Source organism: Mixophyes fleayi, chromosome 12, assembly GCF_038048845.1.
Source record: "Mixophyes fleayi isolate aMixFle1 chromosome 12, aMixFle1.hap1, whole genome shotgun sequence".
NCBI lineage: Eukaryota > Metazoa > Chordata > Amphibia > Anura > Limnodynastidae > Mixophyes > Mixophyes fleayi.
In genome coordinates, this window is record NC_134413.1 from 8,663,243 (window position 1) to 8,682,283 (window position 19,041).

Below are 19,041 nucleotides of genomic sequence, written 5' to 3' on the forward strand. Positions count from 1 at the left end.
GTCACGTCCCAGGGGCAGGCCTGGAGCGTCTAAGACCGCCACTAACAGCCAGTTAAACACCCTTGAATTGCTGCACGCACAACAGGCACCCGCCTCCGCTGGAACCACTCCCCATCACGGGCGGACACTTACCTCCCAACGTCCGTGAGTTGGGGCAAATTGGCCTCAAATCTGGACTGTACAGTCAAAATCGGGACAGTTGTGAGGAATGTAATGGCCGTTATATAGTTGGCTTAATTAATATTCATGAGACACTGGTAGCTGGTGAATGTTGGCGCAGTGAACAAAATGGCCGCCTCCAGTGTGTACAGATGACAGATACACTTTAAAGATTCATGTACAGAGATAGTGACTGCACAAAGCACGTATCGCTATATTTTGTGTGATAAATAAGGAACAGTTCGCGGTTTCATTCAGATATAGAAAAATAAATAGAAAATACAAGTTTCCATATGTGTAAATTTCTGATATTAAATAGAGCCAGGTCTCATGAATCCTATTTACCTATAGAATCTGACTTCCAGTGGTCTTCTGAGGATTGTTATACACTGTTCCTGGATGGCGAACCGTACAGGACCCCCCTTAAACTCACCCCTGACCCTGATCCTCTTTTGATATTAAATTCTGTCTCTCAGTGACTCAGTTAATTGAAGGAGGGGAAAAGCTGCAGAACAAGGACATATTTGGGTATGAAGCCTCTCCCAAGATCTGGGAAATCTGAAATGTGGTGTGACAGAGAGATGCTGCGGATTCCTTCCGTGTGAGAATCGCAGCCAGCTGTCTACAATGTCCAGGAGGCCATTATTGCTTTATAAGTGCTCGGCTCGTTCCTCATCCATCCCACACAGTGGCATATATACCGTGTATCTGTTCCTCCTCTGGTGGTACAGTCCACCCTAACCCCAAAGTTACCTCAAAATTGTCCCTCTTTTTGTTCAGAGATGTATGGGAACCGTCCTCTGTTGGCTTGCAAAAGTCTCTGCTACTAATTGTACAATAGCAAACACTGCCTATAATATTATTATTATTATTACTATTATTTGTATATGATCTGTTGTAATGTTTTTTTGCAAAGTTAATTTACCGTATATCTGAAACTCTAGCAACGTGCAAGCTCTGGTCCGTAACACAGCGAAAGTGCATATTTTTATAAGCAATAAAAGGCCTCAATCCGAGAGCTGGATAAAGGGGGTGTGTGTGTGTGTGTGTGTGTGTATGTGTATGTGTATGTGTATGTGTGTTTGTGTATGTATATGTAATTATATATATTATAATAGTTTATTACAAATATTTAAGGATGAATAAAGTCTTCATTCAAAGGATGAAGCATTTTTTAACAAAATGACTTTCATCTGTTCTCACCATATTGAGATGGTGATAACACAACAGGTGCTGTGAGTTCAATCATATCCCAGTGCGCAGGCGATATTACTGCTGGAGATAGCTGTATTTTCCCTTCTGGTGACCCCTATAAGTGAGAAAATGGTAACCCCCATCTTATTTTATTTACATGGCGCCACAGAATCCGCAGGGACGCACCATCAAACATAAAATAAACGGAACAATATACAGATAAGGGACAAGAGTATAATCAGAATCAGTGACAATCACTACAAGAGACTATAGAGAAAGCTACTACATAATACACAACTAGAGCAAAGGAAACAGTACTGAGAAACTACATTATATTGTAGGAATGGTTAGTAATTAATGAGAGTATTCCAAAGACGGACTAATTATTAACAAACTTTGAGTATATCAGTAAACATATGTGTTTAATCCAATGTAAAGGATTAGACTACCTTTATGGACTTGTTGTTTTATTTAATTACACATAGTGAACCCAATGGCAAACTTCTGTGTGACATTAGCCTGTTTGTAATAACTGGTGTCCAGTCACGTGGCTGGGAGCTGGCAGTTGTTTTCCGCTTGCGTTTTTTAAAGCAGCCCAAGTCCCCGTCAAATGTAGAGTGTTTATGGGGCACATTTATCATTAATCGGCAAAAGTGAGAAATAGTTATCAATCCTTATCGCAAGGATAAGGATTGAACTATTTCTCACATTTATTAAAAAGGTAACACAGAAGCAGCAGTTCCGAAAAACTGCTGTTTCTGTGATAGAAAAAATCACACTTACCCCCCTCTTCGGATGCGCTGTCTCGGGATCTCCTCTTCGTTCCTCTTCTTCCTTCAATTGCGCATGTGCAGTGCAGAGCGCACAAAGTCCCCACTCTGTCTCTGCAACTATCGTTGCAGAGAGAGCGCGCTGAGTGACAGGGAGGGATCATGTGATCCCTCCACACATGCGCTGTCCAGCTCTGCTCTTCGTAGCAGAGCTGACAGCAGTGGATGTCTTCAATTCGGATGATGTACAAAGCTGGCGTACATTATCAAGACAAGTTTCCGTCAAAAATAATTTTTTCGGGACCTTCGCAAAAACGATCAGGAGTGCAAAGCAGCAGATATCCATGATATCTGCTGCGATGCACCTTTAATAAATTTGCGGAGGGCACATCGGGACTTTAATTCCACGGTAAGTGCACAATAGTGCACTACCGTGATTTGTTAAATATGCCCCTACATGTTATGCCTACCACAAGCAATTATCCCAAATCCCCTGAATCAATTGGCTGAAATCAAAATATCCGCATACAGCAATTCCTAAAACATCAACTAGTTAAACAAATATAAAGTAGAATTGACGTGATTTTGTAAGACTAATTTAAAAAATAAATAACATATTTACTTGCTCTTTAAAGGCCATGTCCACTGTACTAGTACAATAAATAACTATATAACTATCTAATGTCAGGATCGCTCTGCGTTACTAAATCACTGCCACTGTCCTGCTGCTTCGACATCCGGTATATCTTCATTTTTAAATTCATTATTTATTAAAAAGTCTGTTTTAGGCTTATTGGGTATATTTTGCACTCGCTGTCAGTACCTAAATAGATGTTATTTGCCTTTGGGGAGTGAGAAGAATTGCTGTCTTCTGCAGATACAAGTAACACTTCTGATTGTCTTTATATCTCATATAAATTCCGTTTTATGTGATACTTCTGTTACCTCGGATTTCTTGAGACTGGCGCTGCTCCGCTCCGGATTTGAAGACACAATATCGTTATTATTGTATTAATAATTCAGAGAGCAGTAAAGCCAATGAAAGACTCACAACTCTTTGTTGTTTGCAATTCTGACATCAGAAAGGTATATGTAAAATAACACTTTATTTATAAAGTTTATTTTTACTATATATTTTTCAACTATAATTTAGATCTAGTAATGTGCCCAGACATGTTCCTGCCCAATTTACTACAAATTACAGTGCATAAGGAGTCAAAAAGATTGCTGATCCTAAGCAGAAATTGTTCCCATGTGATCCAAGATGGCTGCTGGTAAATCAGAAAGGGCGATGGGGCGATGGGGCGATAGCTGATCTTTTAGGTCGTCCGACTGCGCCATCTCTTTCTTTTATCTGTTCAGCCCATATAGTCACATCTGTCGGATTTGGCGATACATTTAGGTATATGGTCAAATCTCAAGGATCAAGGAGTTAGCTGGGTACACACTACAGGAAATTAATCCTGATACGATATCATTATTAATTTTACCAAACTGAAAAACAAAATTCCTGATCAGCACCTGTACACACTAAACACATTTTTACAAGATGGTGACTCTGCACACTCCATAGAGATTTATGGACACTGCCGGTCCTGAGTGCAGACACACTGCAGAAGTCAGCAAGATTTTTAGTTCAGTCTAAAACTCGAATGAAACGATACGATGTGCTTTGGAACGATAATCGTTCATTGTTGCAATGATATCCGTCTGAACAGTAGCTAAGTGGTTAGCACTGCTGCCTCACAGTACTGGGGTCATGAGTTCAATTCCCGACCATGGCCTTATCTGTGTGGAGTTTGTATGTTCTCCCCGTGTTTGCGTGAGATTCCTCCGCGTGCTCCGGTTTCCTCCCACACTCCAAAAACATACTAGTAATAATTGGCTGCTATCAAAATTGATCCTAGTCTCTCTCTCTGTCTGTGAGGAGAACATATAGGAATAAGGCTAAGCATATAAGAATTCCACCCACTCTCCAAGGCTGCAGGAAGATAGCAGCCAGGTCTATTTCTGGAAATCTAGTTTTCAGCTGTAGCTGTTTATTAGGTGTAGCAGAGATAATTACACTTGATATAGAGATCTGACTTTTTCCTGCTAATATAGTGTGACTTGTGTCACTTTGCAGCTTATCTATGACTGCGTGTGGAATTTTTTTTTTTTTAAATATCAATTCTTTTAAAAGCTTGAAAGGTAGATTTTCATGAGCCGTATATAAGTAGAACTATAGACCTGTAGGGGTAGATTCATCAAAACTTCTACAAAGGGAAAGTGGAGGTGTTGCCCATAGCAACCAATCAGGTTCTAGCTATCATTTTCTGGAATGTACTAGATAAATGATAGCTAGAATTTGATTGGTTGCTAGGATAACTCTACCCCCAAGTCCCTGTAAGCCCCAATGGGGCAGGGACTGATGTGAGTGAGTTCTCTGTACAGCGCTGCGGAATCAGCGGTGCTATATAAATAAATGGTGATGATGATGATAATAATTGCCATCTAAAACTACCCAACTGACCATCTACATCTGCTTGTATGGGCAGCCTTCCCCGAGAATTGTTTTTTTTTCCACCGTTAGGACGTAAACAACTTTATAAATACAAACATAGGAAGTATTCAGAGAGATAAAGGAAAGTAAACACTAGATACAATCTGACAGTGATATAAAAGAGGATGTATACCAGTAAATGTGTAATAACTGAGGTAGACAGATTCATTTCCAGCCAGACAGAGATTTACAGATAGGGCAACCACTTTGTACGGTACAAGAACCACAGGAATTGCATTGGGATGGCTCTGCTTTTATATCGCTGCTCTCTGTAATGGAATGAACGATTACCGTCAGTATGGAGATACCAGCGGTTCTAGTTTAGGACTTTGCGCCAGCGTTCCAAACCACAAATCCTGTTCTCTTAACAAGTTCTGTCCAATCTTAACAAATAACAATATACCGATAGAGTAATAGTATTAGCAAATGTGAGAGTAATGTTTTGCCTGGAATGTTCCTCTTATAGCCGACTTTATAAGACATCGGGGATAATTCACTAACGAGCTACAAATATTTCAAAACCCGAAAGCTGCCAATTGGCCATTTGTTTATATTGTTTAACTTGCATTAGGTTGTTGAAAGATATTTTCTGATAGCTCGCTGTGGGGTAATTGGAAATGTGCACTTTCTTAATGAATAAACCTCTAAGGACTTTCACGTAGTTCTGCCAACACTTAAAAATCTTTTTTTTTCTGACAGTTAAAATGATTACTGACAGCTACCATTTTTTACTGACACATCACCATGCTCTGCTAAATTTTTCCAAAAGTATTAACAGTGGCTGTCACCCAATGGATCTGTTTTTAGTGACCGTGACTGTATGCAATGCATATATCTGAAGTTCTATTATTATTATTGTTATTATTATTATTACCAGTTATTTATATAGCTCCACTAATTCCGCAGCGCTGTACAGAGAACTCACTCACATCAGTCCCTGCCCCATTGGGGCTTACAGTCTAAATTCCCTAACACACACACACACATACACAGACACAGACAAGGGACAATTAGTTAGTTCCAATTAACCTACTAGTATGTTTTTGGAGTGTGGGAGGAAACCGGAGCACCTGGAGAAAACCCACGCAAACACGGGGAGAACATATACAAACTCCTCATCAATAAGGCCATGGTCAGGAATTGAACTCATGACCCCAGTGCTGTGAGGCAGAAGTGCTAACCACTGAGCCACCATGCCCTAGCAAGCTTTTGAAACTTACTGCAATATTGTCAGTGTTTTAAGATCCCTTTCGTCTGTTTATTAGAATTAGAAGGTAAATTATAGAATGTTGATGCTTTTGGGAGGGGGCCCATGTTTTGTTGTTTTGTATTTATTTATTTTTGAAACACTTGCATTAGCAAATATTTTGCACCAGAAGTCGAGCACCCACAACAGATCACCCCCACTGAAAGTCATATCTGCATCTTGACCTCTACATAGGTAGGAAATACGTGAATGTACATGCCCTGCGATCATACGCCCCTTCCCGGACCCATTCTGCCTCTGTAACTGTACAGAACAGTGATTCTAACATGCACCTGAACTTACGTTTACGTATTTTTCATGTCCCGCCACAACAAAATTAGATGCAGCTTTTAGCCTCACATTCAAGGGAGTCACCAAGTGGAAACTGTTGTGACATCATCATCATCATCATTTATTGATATAGCGCCAACATATTCCGTAGCGCTTTACAATTGGGAACAAATACAGTAAGAAACAAACTGGGTAAAACAGACAAAGAGGTGGGAAGGCCCTGCTCGCAAGCTTACAATCTATGGGATAACTTTTGAACATAGTAATAACTTTCTTTATACCAAAATAATAGCCATGTATGTTGTTTAAAAATAAATGCTCCCCCCCCTCCTCAAATTGCCCTTTAAGGCATGCTAGTTTATATTCCAGGACCGGTTGCTAATTGTACGCTTCTTCTGCACCCTTAATTAAAGGTGCCTAATCTCTATCCCACAGAGGCACTAAAATAGAGGCGTGAATATCAAGTATTTGGGACACCGCGGCTCACATGTCCAGCACATTAGTGAACCTTATCTACGACTATTAATAGTTGCTGAGCTACAGAATAATGAGGACTTGCAGAACGGAGCTTGTGAAATGTAAAGGAAATGGACTGTGGTGTAGAAATGCTACTTTTAGATTGAATTCTGTTCTCTCCTGAAGCCGGAACTGAATGTGTGTATTGCACAACACGTGCACTGCTTAATAGCTTATTTAATGGTCAGATTAAATCTAGGTTTTTTTTTTTCTGTCCATTTAAAGGTCTCTTCTACTTTACTACAGAATGGGCATAATAATGCGGAATTCAGGAGCCAAACAGTCGGCAGGATCTTTTAAAGGTGCAGGAAAGATGTACATCCATTGGCTTCAAGAAATCACTATCAAAAGTTAGGCAACATCTGTAAAATTTTAGGCGCATTGGCCTGGAATTCAACCCTGCTTTACTAATACACCCCCCTCCCCTCACTACTACTTTCGAAATGGTTCTCCAATGGGGACACCCATCAATTGCTCAATTAAGCAGGGTCTTGCTACTTTTAACCCCTTCCCTACAACTTTTTGTGATGGTCTCTCTCCTGCAACACCGTGCTTTCATCAATTCAGTAGGGTCCTGGAACTCTGCAATCATCCTTCAGTGTGGGATCCCAGCACAAAGCTAGAGATTACAGTGACCCCTGATTTGAAGAGCTCCGTGGCTTCAGGAGCCACATGTCATTTGTAGTCATGAGCCGCATCCTCTAACGTTCAGAGATCATCATCAGCAGCAGCAGCTATTTATATAGCGCCACTAATTCCGCAGCGCTGTACAGAGAGCTCACTCACATCAGTCCCTGCCCCATTGGGGCTTACAATCTAAATTCCCAAACACACACACAGAGACAGACAGACACAGACTAGGGTCAATTTTGATATCAGCCAATTAACCTACCAGTATGGCCATGGTCGGGAATCAAACTCATGACCCCAGCACTGTGAGGCAGAAGTGCTAACCACTGAGCCACTGTGCTGCCCTTAATTACGGAGACTAACCAACAGAGGTCTCCACTAATTATTATGTCTTGAGTCGTCATACTTTAGTTTCACTTAGGAATACAGCTCAGCAAGTGGCTTCAGAGTTAATTATCTGGGTGATCCGGAAATATCACTTTGGATAATGCCGGCTACATCTGAATGAGAACTTTTAACACCGCAAATCTTCGGAGTTGCTTTGAGGATCCGTCCCCGTCCGTCAGGACATCTGCTTCTAAATGACGTTCGTATATATGCCAGTCCAAGAGAGATGCTTTATCAGAAACAAATACATTCATTCGCCTGTAATTAGCTTTTAATTATAGCAGTTAGAAACGCGAGAGCTTGCCATCTGTTCTGAGTTTCAGAGCCGGTGTCTGGCAGGCTGTCAGGATAAATGCAAAACTTCTTTGCAATATTTATAGTTTACTTTCTCCAATCGGACAGGGAACTAAGTTCACTTTTTTTGTACCCTGAGAATAACTCTTGCATATTGTCTTATCTCATTTCCACATCTACTGGGTGTTGTATGATATGTTGATGTGTAATGTGATTGGTAATATTTGTTATATAATATGTTTGATAATTAACAACATTTGTCATAGGGGTAGTTAAAAAGTAAGTAAAACCAGACTTTAACATTAACCTATATGAAAGCCAGTGTATCACTCTGCTAAATATTATTTATATACCCGAAATAACTGATTATAAATAACTAAATCTTCCCAGCATGCATCAGAGAAAGCAGTGGTTTCTGGGTTGTATAGCTTTTCTCTCTTGCAGCAAATTAAAGCCAGAGCTTGTGCGATTGGCTGGCAAGTATCCAAGGTGACATGTTCATTCTGCTGATTGGTGTATTCATACTCAGGGGCAGGGCTGCTGATGTCACAGTAGCTTAACTGCTTTGTGTTTTGAGCTTTTTGTCCCAGATCAAATGCTTTTAAGACTGTTGTGTTTATTATTAAGAGCCCTTTGGGGTGATTCAGTAAGATTTACTGAAACAGTAATTCCTGGGAAGCCGCCATTTGTTTAGTACAGTAGAGGTAAAAAATTGTTTGTTTGGCATTTTAAAATCACCGCTGAAAATAAGTGTGAGCTGTAGGACCGGTCCACGCAGTCATGCATAGACTCTATGTGCCGGACTGGATTTTGTCACTGCTGAACTAAAGTTTTAACAGCACGGAATATATTTCTTTCTTTCATCACAGAATTTTATAGCAACTTTAATTTTCTCACGATTATCTTTTGATCTCTGACTAGGTTCCAGGGACTGGTTCATATTTCATTTTTCATATCTGCGGTATGTGACCTTTTTGGCTTGGTATATTTTTCGCCAGTCCCAATGAATCTTTCTGCCATATTATAGATCTTATTTGTGCAGCACTCAACAAACTGTGTTATAGATCGAAGACGATAACTATTTCTATATTCTTCCAACTACTCTAACAGTCCCCAGTGATGGAAGAGTTCCCAATGGCCAGATCCTGTGCAATTTGGCAATTTATGTGTGTAGGTAAATTGGGCTTTGATCATTCGGGACTTGAGCTGTGTGTTTAGCATAATACATGCTACAGAAATGCCAAATTTCCTCTGTTCTAATTAGGTTGCTTGATATCAGTGGTGCTCAACTTCTTTTTAGTTGGAACCCTAAATGTAAGAGTATCATTGTTCTGTGACCCCGAGTGTCAGTGTGTCATTATTCTGTGACCCCAAATATCAGTGTGTCATTGTTCTGTGACCCCGAGTGTCAGTGTGTCATTATTCTGTGACCCCAAATATCAGTGTGTCATTGTTCTGTGACCCCAAATATCAGTGTGTCATTGTTCTGTGACCCCAAATATCAGTGTGTCATTGTTCTGTGACCCCAAATATCAGTGTGTCATTGTTCTGTGATTCCAAGTGTCAGTGTGTCATTGTTCCGTGACCCCCGAGTGTCAGTGTGTCATTGTTCTGTGACCCCCGAGTGTCAGTGTGTCATTTTTCCGTGACATCAAGAGTCAGTGTGCCATTGTTCCGTGACCCCAAGTGTTAGTGTGCCATTGTTCCGTGACCCCAAGTGTTAGTGTGCCATTGTTCTGTGACCCCGAGTGTCAGTATTTCATTGTTCCGTGACCCCGAGTGTCAGTGTGTCATTGTTCTGTGACCCCCGAGTGTCAGTGTGCCATTGTTCTGTGACCCCCAAGTGTCAGTGGGACATTGTTCTGTGACCCCCAAGTGTCAGTGGGACATTGTTCTGTGACCCCAAGTTTCAGTGTGATCTTGTTCTGTGACCCCCAAGTTTCAGTGTGTCATTGTTCTGCAGTCCCAATTGTCAGTGTGTCATTGTTCCGTGACCCCGAGTGTCAGTGTGTCATTGTTCCGTGACCCCGAGTGTCAGTGTGTCATTGTTCCGTGACCCCGAGTGTCAGTGTGTCATTGTTCTGTGACCCCCAAGTGTCAGTGTGACATTGTTCCGTGACCCCAAGTTTCAGTGTGATCTTGTTCTGTGACCCCCAAGTTTCAGTGTGTCATTGTTCTGCAGTCCCAATTGTCAGTGTGTCATTGTTCCGTGACCCCGAGTGTCAGTGTGTCATTGTTCTGTGACCCCCAAGTGTCAGTGTGTCATTGTTCCGTAATCCCCGAGTGTCAGTGTGTCATTGTTCTGTGACCCCCAAGTTTCAGTGTGTCATTGTTCTGTGACCCCTGAGTGTCAGTGTGTCATTGTTCTGTGACCCCCAAGTGTCAGTGTGCCATTGTTCTGTGACCCCTGAGTGTCAGTGTGCCATTGTGTCATTGTTCTAGGTACCTAAGAGGTCCCAATTGACTGTATTAAATGTCTGACAATCAGGATCACCAAAAACACATTTTGAGAACCCACTTGGGGTCCTGACCTGCAGGATATGCAGCTATGCTCTAAATCACATCTTGTCAGATTAAGAAATGTTTATTGTAGATTTATAATCACAGCTGCCATAGTCTACATGGGCAACTAGTTGGGCTCCAGCAGTTTTGGAACTCTACATGGTATGCTGGGAGCTGTAGTGCCACAGCCCCCGGAAGGCCACACAATGGAATGGAGAGCAATCTTGCTCTGCATTCAGACAGCTCAGATAGAACTGGACTTTTACTTATGCTGGATTTTCCCACACGCGAACAACACGAGAGAGAAACGTTTTGGTTTTTATGATTACCACTAACATCTTAACCAATATCTATTTCCTGCTCTGAATGTTTCTGGTAGAACATCCTTTTCCTGTGTAAATTCACACAAATTATTGTAGCTGAACACAAACGATAGTCTCTATAATAGTCCAACAATACGTAACTCTAATTCATGATAAGCAGTGAGCGCACAGAGGAACCCACAAGTGTATTGGTTGTTTGGGATCAACAATGGCACCTGGGTAAGTACGTTATATTTAAAATGGTATGGTTAGGCTATAATATCAATTAAACGGACACCTGTCAAAGTTATTCAATTTAGCTTTAAACATCTTTAACTTGCGTATTGGAAACATATATAGTTGATGGTGTTTATTGTGTGGATAACATTGTGCACAAAAAAATGTAAACATTTACTGTTTTGTATTTTTACTGTTTTGTATTTTTTGTTTACTGTTTTGTATTTTTACTGTTTTGTCTTTTTTGTTTACTGTTTTGTATTTTTACTGTTTTGTATTTTTTGCTGTTGTGTTTTTCTTTTCACCAATCTGCAAATAATATGCTTGTTTTATCACTAAGTGACAGGGTTGTCTTAAGCCTGCATAGCCTGAGTCAGGCATCATTAACGGGGTCCTTGGTGCTCTGAAAGCCTCTTGTAGCCTGCAGACGACCTTTGTCATTCCATGAAGCAGAGGAAATACTTGTAGTATTCTTGCGACCCTGATAACGGACAATGCCCTATGTTTAAAAGGCATAAATCATTATTTTTTCAACTAGTTAAAAGCCCGTCAGAGTGACGGAAAAAAAAAGTTATCAATAACAGGGGCAGACCTTATTGCACCCAATTTGACTTTCCCCTTGTGGCAGCATCGATTGAATAATTTGTCAGATGGCTGTTCAGCTGCAAAATGCTTAGCGTGGCAAAATTCACAAATACTGTTCATGAGACCACAGTTATGAGCGTTAATATTTGTTTCATCTAAGTTACCGACGTCAAAAATTACGTGACATCTTGTTGGCTGACTTTGTAGGTGTTGACGTGATATTACCTCTGTCCTGTTGGCTCTTTGATTGTTTTGTCTGTGACGAGCAATTTGCTGAGGAGTCAGATTTGCCTGGTGATGACGATCACGTTCTCTTTGGTCATAGTTTGTTGTCGGGCTTTATCCAGTGGTGGAATTCCAATAAATTAACAACCAGTTCTCTACCCTAATGACCGTTTTAGGTATACAAAAAGATATACCGAAAGGTAGTTTAATATTTCATGCATTTAATACTCAAATAAGGACAATAAAAGAGGTACACAAAACTAGATTATGTTATAAGGAAGAGTTTTAAAATATTAATGAAAAAATATTAAGTAATACACTAAAAACAATATAAAGTACCAACAATGGAAGTCACATGGCAACACATACACTGAATCACATTAGAAATTAAATTTAAATATAGGCAATAAAAGGGTACAAATTATTAAGACATTACACAGAAAATAGCAAAGTAATAAACAACAAATATTATAAAAGCTGCATAATGGTAAATTATTTATATCAATATCAAGAGGCCGTTATCTAGTCAAACCCAGGTGTGCGTGTGTATAAAATACTTATTATTTTATGCTGCTAATTTCAAGATAATAATAGTTATGAGTTGTGTTATGCTACACAGTAGTGCCCCCGTTTCAAATTATGCCACAGTAATGCCCCTCTTCATCACACTCTGCCATGCTGCCTTTGCTCCACTTCACACTCTGCCATGCTGCCTGTGCTCCCTCATCACACTCTGCCATGCTGCCTGTGCCCCTATACACTCTGCCATGCTGCCTTTGCTCCCTCATCACACTCTGCCATGCTGCCTTTGCCCCTTCACACTCTGCCATGCTGCCTTTGCTCCCCCATCACACTCTGCCATGCTGCCTGTGCTTCACCTTCACACTCTGCCATGCTGCCTGTGCTCCACCTTTACACTCTGCCATGCTGCCTGTGCTCCCCCATCACACTCTGCCATGCTGCCTTTGCTCCCCATCACACTCTGCCATGCTGCCTTTGCCCCTTCACACTCTGCCATGCTGCCTTTGCTCCCTCATCACACTCTGCCATGCTGCCTTTGCCCCTTCACACTCTGCCATGCTGCCTTTGCCCCTATACACTCTGCCATGCTGCCTTTGCTCCCCCATCACATTGTGCCATGCTGCCTCTGCTCCCCCTTCACACTGTGCCATGCTGCCTCTGCTCCCCCTTCACACTCTGCCATGCTGCCTCTGCTCCCCCTTCACACTCTGCCATGCTGCCTCTGCTCCCCCTTCACACTGTGCCATGCTGCCTCTGCTCCCCCTTCACACTCTGCCATGCTGCCTCTGCTCCCCCTTCACACTCTGCCATGCTGCCTCTGCTCCCCCTTCACACTCTGCCATGCTGCCTCTGCTCCCCCTTCACACTCTGCCATGCTGCCTCTGCTCCCCCTTCACACTCTGCCATGCTGCCTCTGCTCCCCCTTCACACTCTGCCATGCTGCCTTTGCTCCCTCATCACACTCTGCCATGCTGCCTGTGCTCCACTTCACACTCTGCCATGCTGCCTGTGCCCCCCCATCACACTCTGCCATGCTGCCTTTGCTCCCCCATCACACTCTGCCATGCTGCCTGTGCTCCCCCTTCACACTCTGCCATGCTGCCTCTGCTCCCCCTTCACACTCTGCCATGCTGCCTCTGCTCCCCCTTCACACTCTGCCATGCTGCCTTTGCTCCACCTTCACACTCTGCCATGCTGCCTGTGCCCCCCATCACACTCTGCCATGCTGCCTTTGCTCCCCCATCACACTCTGCCATGCTGCCTCTGCTCCCCCTTCACACTCTGCCATGCTGCCTTTGCTCCACCTTCACACTCTGCCATGCTGCCTGTGCCCCCCATCACACTCTGCCATGCTGCCTTTGCTCCACCTTCACACTCTGCCATGCTGCCTTTGCTCCCCCATCACACTCTGCCATGCTGCCTCTGCTCCCCCTTCACACTCTGCCATGCTGCCTTTGCTCCACCTTCACACTCTGCCATGCTGCCTGTGCTCCACCTTCACACTCTGCCATGCTGCCTGTGCCCCCCCATCACACTCTGCCATGCTGCCTTTGCTCCCCCATCACACTCTGCCGTGCTGCCTGTGCCCCCCCATCACACTCTGCCATGCTGCCTTTGCTCCACCTTCACACTCTGCCATGCTGCCTGTGCCCCCCCATCACACTCTGCCATGCTGCCTTTGCTCCCCCATCACACTCTGCCATGCTGCCTGTGCCCCCCCATCACACTCTGCCATGCTGCCTGTGCCCCCCCATCACACTCTGCCATGCTGCCTGTGCCCCCCCATCACACTCTGCAATGCTGCCTTTGCTCCCCCATCACACTCTGCCATGCTGCCTTTGCCCCCCATCACACTCTGCCATGCTGCCTGTGCCCCCCCATCACACTCTGCAATGCTGCCTTTGCTCCCCCATCACACTCTGCCATGCTGCCTTTGCCCCCCCATCACACTCTGCAATGCTGCCTTTGCTCCCCCATCACACTCTGCCATTCTGCCTTTGCCCCTACACACTCTGCCATGCTGCCTTTGCCCCTATACACTCTGCCATGCTGCCTTTGCTCCCCCATCACACTCTGCCATGCTGCCTTTGCTCCCCCATCAGACTCTGCCATGCTGCCTTTGCCCCTACACACTCTGCCATGCTGCCTGTGCTCCCCCATCACACTCTGCCATGCTGCCTTTGCTCCCCCATCACACTCTGCCATTCTGCCTTTGCCCCTACACACTCTGCCATGCTGCCTTTGCCCCTATACACTCTGCCATGCTGCCTTTGCTCCCCCATCACACTCTGCCATGCTGCCTTTGCTCCCCCATCAGACTCTGCCATGCTGCCTTTGCCCCTACACACTCTGCCATGCTGCCTGTGCTCCCCCATCACACTCTGCCATGCTGCCTTTGCTCCCCCATCACACTCTGCCATGCTGCCTTTGCTCCCCCATCACACTCTGCCATGCTGCCTTTGCCCGTACACACTCTGCCATGCTGCCTGTGCTCCCCCATCACACTCTGCCATGCTGCCTGTGCTTCCGTTCCTTCACTAACATTTTCTATCGGCTTCTTTCTTCTATTTTCTTCTCTTTTGTCTTCTTGCTGACTCCTCTCTGCTCCTCACTGAACATCAGTGCGGACGGAGTAGGAGGCGTAGTGCTGATGCTGCGCAGAGTTGAGTATTTTTTTAAATTTTTTTAAAAGGACCCTGTTCCCCCCACTAACGAAGAGGGGGGGACTGAATCTGTAGTCACTGGTTCGCCGAACTGAGCCTAAACTTATGTATCGGTTCTGGCGAATCGGTGAATCCCTGGCTTTATCCCGCTCCGCCCTCCGTCTTTTTGCCGCTTCTTGCTGCGCAGTTACTCCCACAACAGACATTTACCTTTTAGGTGGCATCGCAGTTACACTGTGTTGCTTAAATTAATTAGTTTATTCTTATTAATTTAACACCAAGTGCAAATAAAACGAATGGATAGAAAATCGAGTCAATTTGGAATAGCAAAGGTCGTTATAAATGGTAACTGAAACACAACGACCCAAATAAAACCAAACAAAATAAACCCAAGTAATGAGGGAAATAGCAGTAGTCAAGTACACAAAAGAGTCATTTGCAAACATTTTTCCACATTTGTTTGTGTGTTTTATAAAGGTTTATTATATTAGATTATATCATCATCATAATTTTTTTATATAGCGCCACCGATTCCGCAGCGCTGTACAGAGAATATTTGTCACTCACATAAGTCCCTGCCCCATTGGAGCTTACAGTCTAAATTCCCCTAACACACAAACACAGACTTGGGTCAATTTTGTTAGCTGCCAATTAACCTACTAGTATGTTTTTGGAGTGTGGGAGGAAACCGGAGCACCTGGAGGAAACCCACGCAAACACGGGGAGAACATACAAACTCCACACAGATAAGGTCATGGTCGGGAATTGAACTCATGACCCCAGTGCTGTAAAGCAGAAGTGCTAACCACTGAGCCACCATACTACCTATAAAATACTGTCACATCCGTGTTAACATAATAACAGAATTGTGTCTTACAGTACCCTTTATATCTTTATTGTTTTACTTTTGTGTTACGCTCCGCCCCCACCTCCCACGTTCTTCTCCTTATGAGTGTTTTCTTTTCTCTGTACCCAGCTGACAATCCTCTGCAGCAACTGCTGTATTAATGCAGAGCAGCTGTATTCATGTTCAAAGTTAGCAACACACACAGCTCAGCAGCAAAAGTTAGTTCATTAGGAATCCTGAAAGACTCTTTTATATATATATTATACTTACATTCCCAGCTCCCGCTACCATATCATCCCAAGTCCGGGGTAACTAGCCGCAGGATGGTGAGACGTGCCGCAGGTGTTTGTCAGCCATGAATGGCTGACTGTGACAAAGAGCAGCTGGGGTGTTACGAACTTTTTTTTAACAAAAAAATAAATAAATATATATATATATATATATATATATATATATATATATATATATATATATATATATATATATTTACATTATACTATAATTTTCAGGTGATGGTTGAAAGAAATCCATTCCTGAAAGTAATTGAAAACAAAATTTTATTAAACTAATTAAGGGGCTGATGCTGTGAAGGACGAACGCCAGTTGTAACGTTGGGCAAGTACAATAATTGGCTTACGCCAATGCGGCTCATGCGGACCTGCCGGAACACGCGTATATACGTTTGTTAGGAGGCGTATCTCTCTCACCAGCTATAGCGCAGGTGCTGATACTCTCTGACGCCGATGACTTGTTGTACACCAGGCACATATGATGGCAATGTCCAGACGGGGGCATCTCGAGATGTGTACGGCTCTGCTTGTGGGTGGAAATACGCTATTTTTCCGTGTTCTTTCTTTAAGAGTAATTTACTCCCGTTTTGCATCCAACAGCCCCTTAAATGTTTATTTTTGTTCCTTTCGTTCGGCTGTAAGATGCAGCTTTATGGTAGTTATCTGATTTTTTTTGTTGTATATTTAGTTGAGGCAGATGGAGCGGCAAGTTTATATATATATATATATATATATATTGATGTTCTAGGATATATATATCTATAATATAAATGTCTAGTGGCGTGTGTTAGTCTGTCTGTGTGTGTGTGGGAAAAAAAAAACCAAGCTGCAGCGCCACCTGCTGGGCAGAGTTATACACTGACCTATATATTTCTTGAAGGAGAAGTGACAGTTGGGAGTGGTTGGTGGTTGCCGGGGGTGACAGTGGGGAGTTTATAACACCTTAAGTAGCTTGATGTGACTAGAATGCATGAGTATCATGCACGGGGTTAACTGACCTACTAAATTCTTAGTGTGTGTGGAAAAAAACCCTCAAAAAGGGCTGAAATTTGTTATACTGACATTATTGACGAGTTGAGGGGTCAAACTCATTTTCGTGAGGTAATTTTACCTCTAGAACACACATGTGTACAGTGGCGGATCCAGGGGGGTGCGATCGGGGCAATCGGCCCCCCCTAGCAGGGGTTTGCTGCCGACGGCTGCACAGTATGTGTAGGTCCGTTTGGCAGTGACAGTGTGCTGCCCGGCTGCTCTGATTGTGTTTTAAACACACTGTCCCTGCCTGTCACTGCCGAGCGGACCTGCACATACTGTGCAGCCCCCGGCAGCCTCAGAAGTCGGAAAGGGGGCGGGGCCTAAATCGCCACCGCCCTAACATCTCCCCGGGGAACAAACATTTTCTAGATCCACCCCTGCATGGGTAGCGGCGTGTGTTAGTGTGTGTGTGTGTGTGTTAGTGTGTGTGTGTGTGGAAAAAACTATTTTCTCAGAATGGACTCATCCGAATGACCTGAAATTTGGTATACTGACATTATTTGACAAAAAAATGCATGAGTATCATGCACGGGTTAACTTGTGTATATATAAATATAAATATATATATATATATATATATATATATATATATATATATATATATATATATATATATATATATATATTAGTGAGAATAATATATCACCAGTTCATGCACAAGGCAATGAGTGATTTCACGTGAGGCGTTGGGACTGCGATTGTCAGAGCTGCATTGAACTCAACCCCATGAGATCTATTTAATGAGAGCCGCTGCGTCTGATTGCTCCAGCTGCCTGCGCAGAGATCCCAGCTGCGCCTACCGTGATTGGTGGAGGTCCCGGCTTTGAGTGACCTCTGAGGGTCCCTGATAATAAAATGATTAGTGGGGGGACCGGGGGAGTAATATTATTGGGAAGAGGATTTAGTACACGGGCTATTTAAAGTAGAAAACCCCCTTAATGTACCGGCCAATGCATTATACACTGTATTATAATCATATTAATAATTTGATACTGTATAGCAGGTTCCATATTAAGATGGGATTTAAATGCATGTTATACCTACAGAGTTAATAGCTCTCATAAGGACAGATTGACTGTTTAACAACCCAACTGTTTAAAATAGCCGAAGAAAAACTGATTTGTGTAACGCTCCATCTAGACGCATAGGCAAACCGAGGGGGGGGGGGTTTCTAGTGCCTGGAAACCCCCCTCCAAGCCTGGGGCACTGTATAATTGAGGCGGCTGGCCCTTGCTCCAGCTTCACACAGCTCTGCTTAAAAAGGGAGAGCTGCGTGCACCTAACAGTAGTGCACACAGCATTGTCCATATATATTATGGGGATAGAAGGAGTTGGAGAGCAGCCAAGCACTGTCTAAAATTATAGCCACGCCCCCATGCATGCTGGAGTCACGCCCACACGTGGCGTGGTGTATAACCCCCCCTCTACAAATCCTGCGTTTGCCCCTGGTTTCCTATATTTGGTTTGTGTCTATAGGAACCTGCTTTATAACATATTATATGTCTGATCCTTGTTTACCTGTTTAGAGAAGGGTTAACTTTACATCTAGATAACTGGAAACAGTATTACAGGATCTGCAGACTAAATATATATTTAATGGCTCAATTCAATACCCAGAGATAGTGTGTTGTGCAATTGGCGAAATGTTATGTATTTATTTTTTGGCTGTCTATTTATCCATAGGAAACATTGATTTGACTTGCACGTGTCTGCCAGTTATAACATCTGTTATAATGTACCGATAGTGTTTTACATTTTTATTTGTAAGCTAATACTGGTCATTTCTACCGGTGCCAAGTTAAAG

At 43.1% G+C, this 19,041-nt stretch overlaps 1 protein-coding gene across 12 annotated transcripts in view; it reads left to right on the top strand.

The window, feature by feature from the left end:
• Nucleotides 1-19,041, top strand: part of EVL (Enah/Vasp-like) — a 111,610-nt gene that overhangs the window by 37,201 nt on the left and 55,368 nt on the right. The window contains exon 1 of one of the 12 annotated variants that reach the window (XM_075192386.1): nucleotides 7,814-7,934. The exons of 10 other annotated variants lie outside the window; for them this stretch is intronic. In XM_075192386.1, coding sequence (XP_075048487.1) covers nucleotides 7,930-7,934 — 5 coding nt within the window. In that variant the 5' untranslated portion in view covers nucleotides 7,814-7,929. Of the gene's footprint in view, nucleotides 1-7,813; nucleotides 7,935-10,963; nucleotides 11,074-19,041 lie in introns of those variants that run through there. One more of the 12 variants, XM_075192384.1, reaches the window with a different exon arrangement.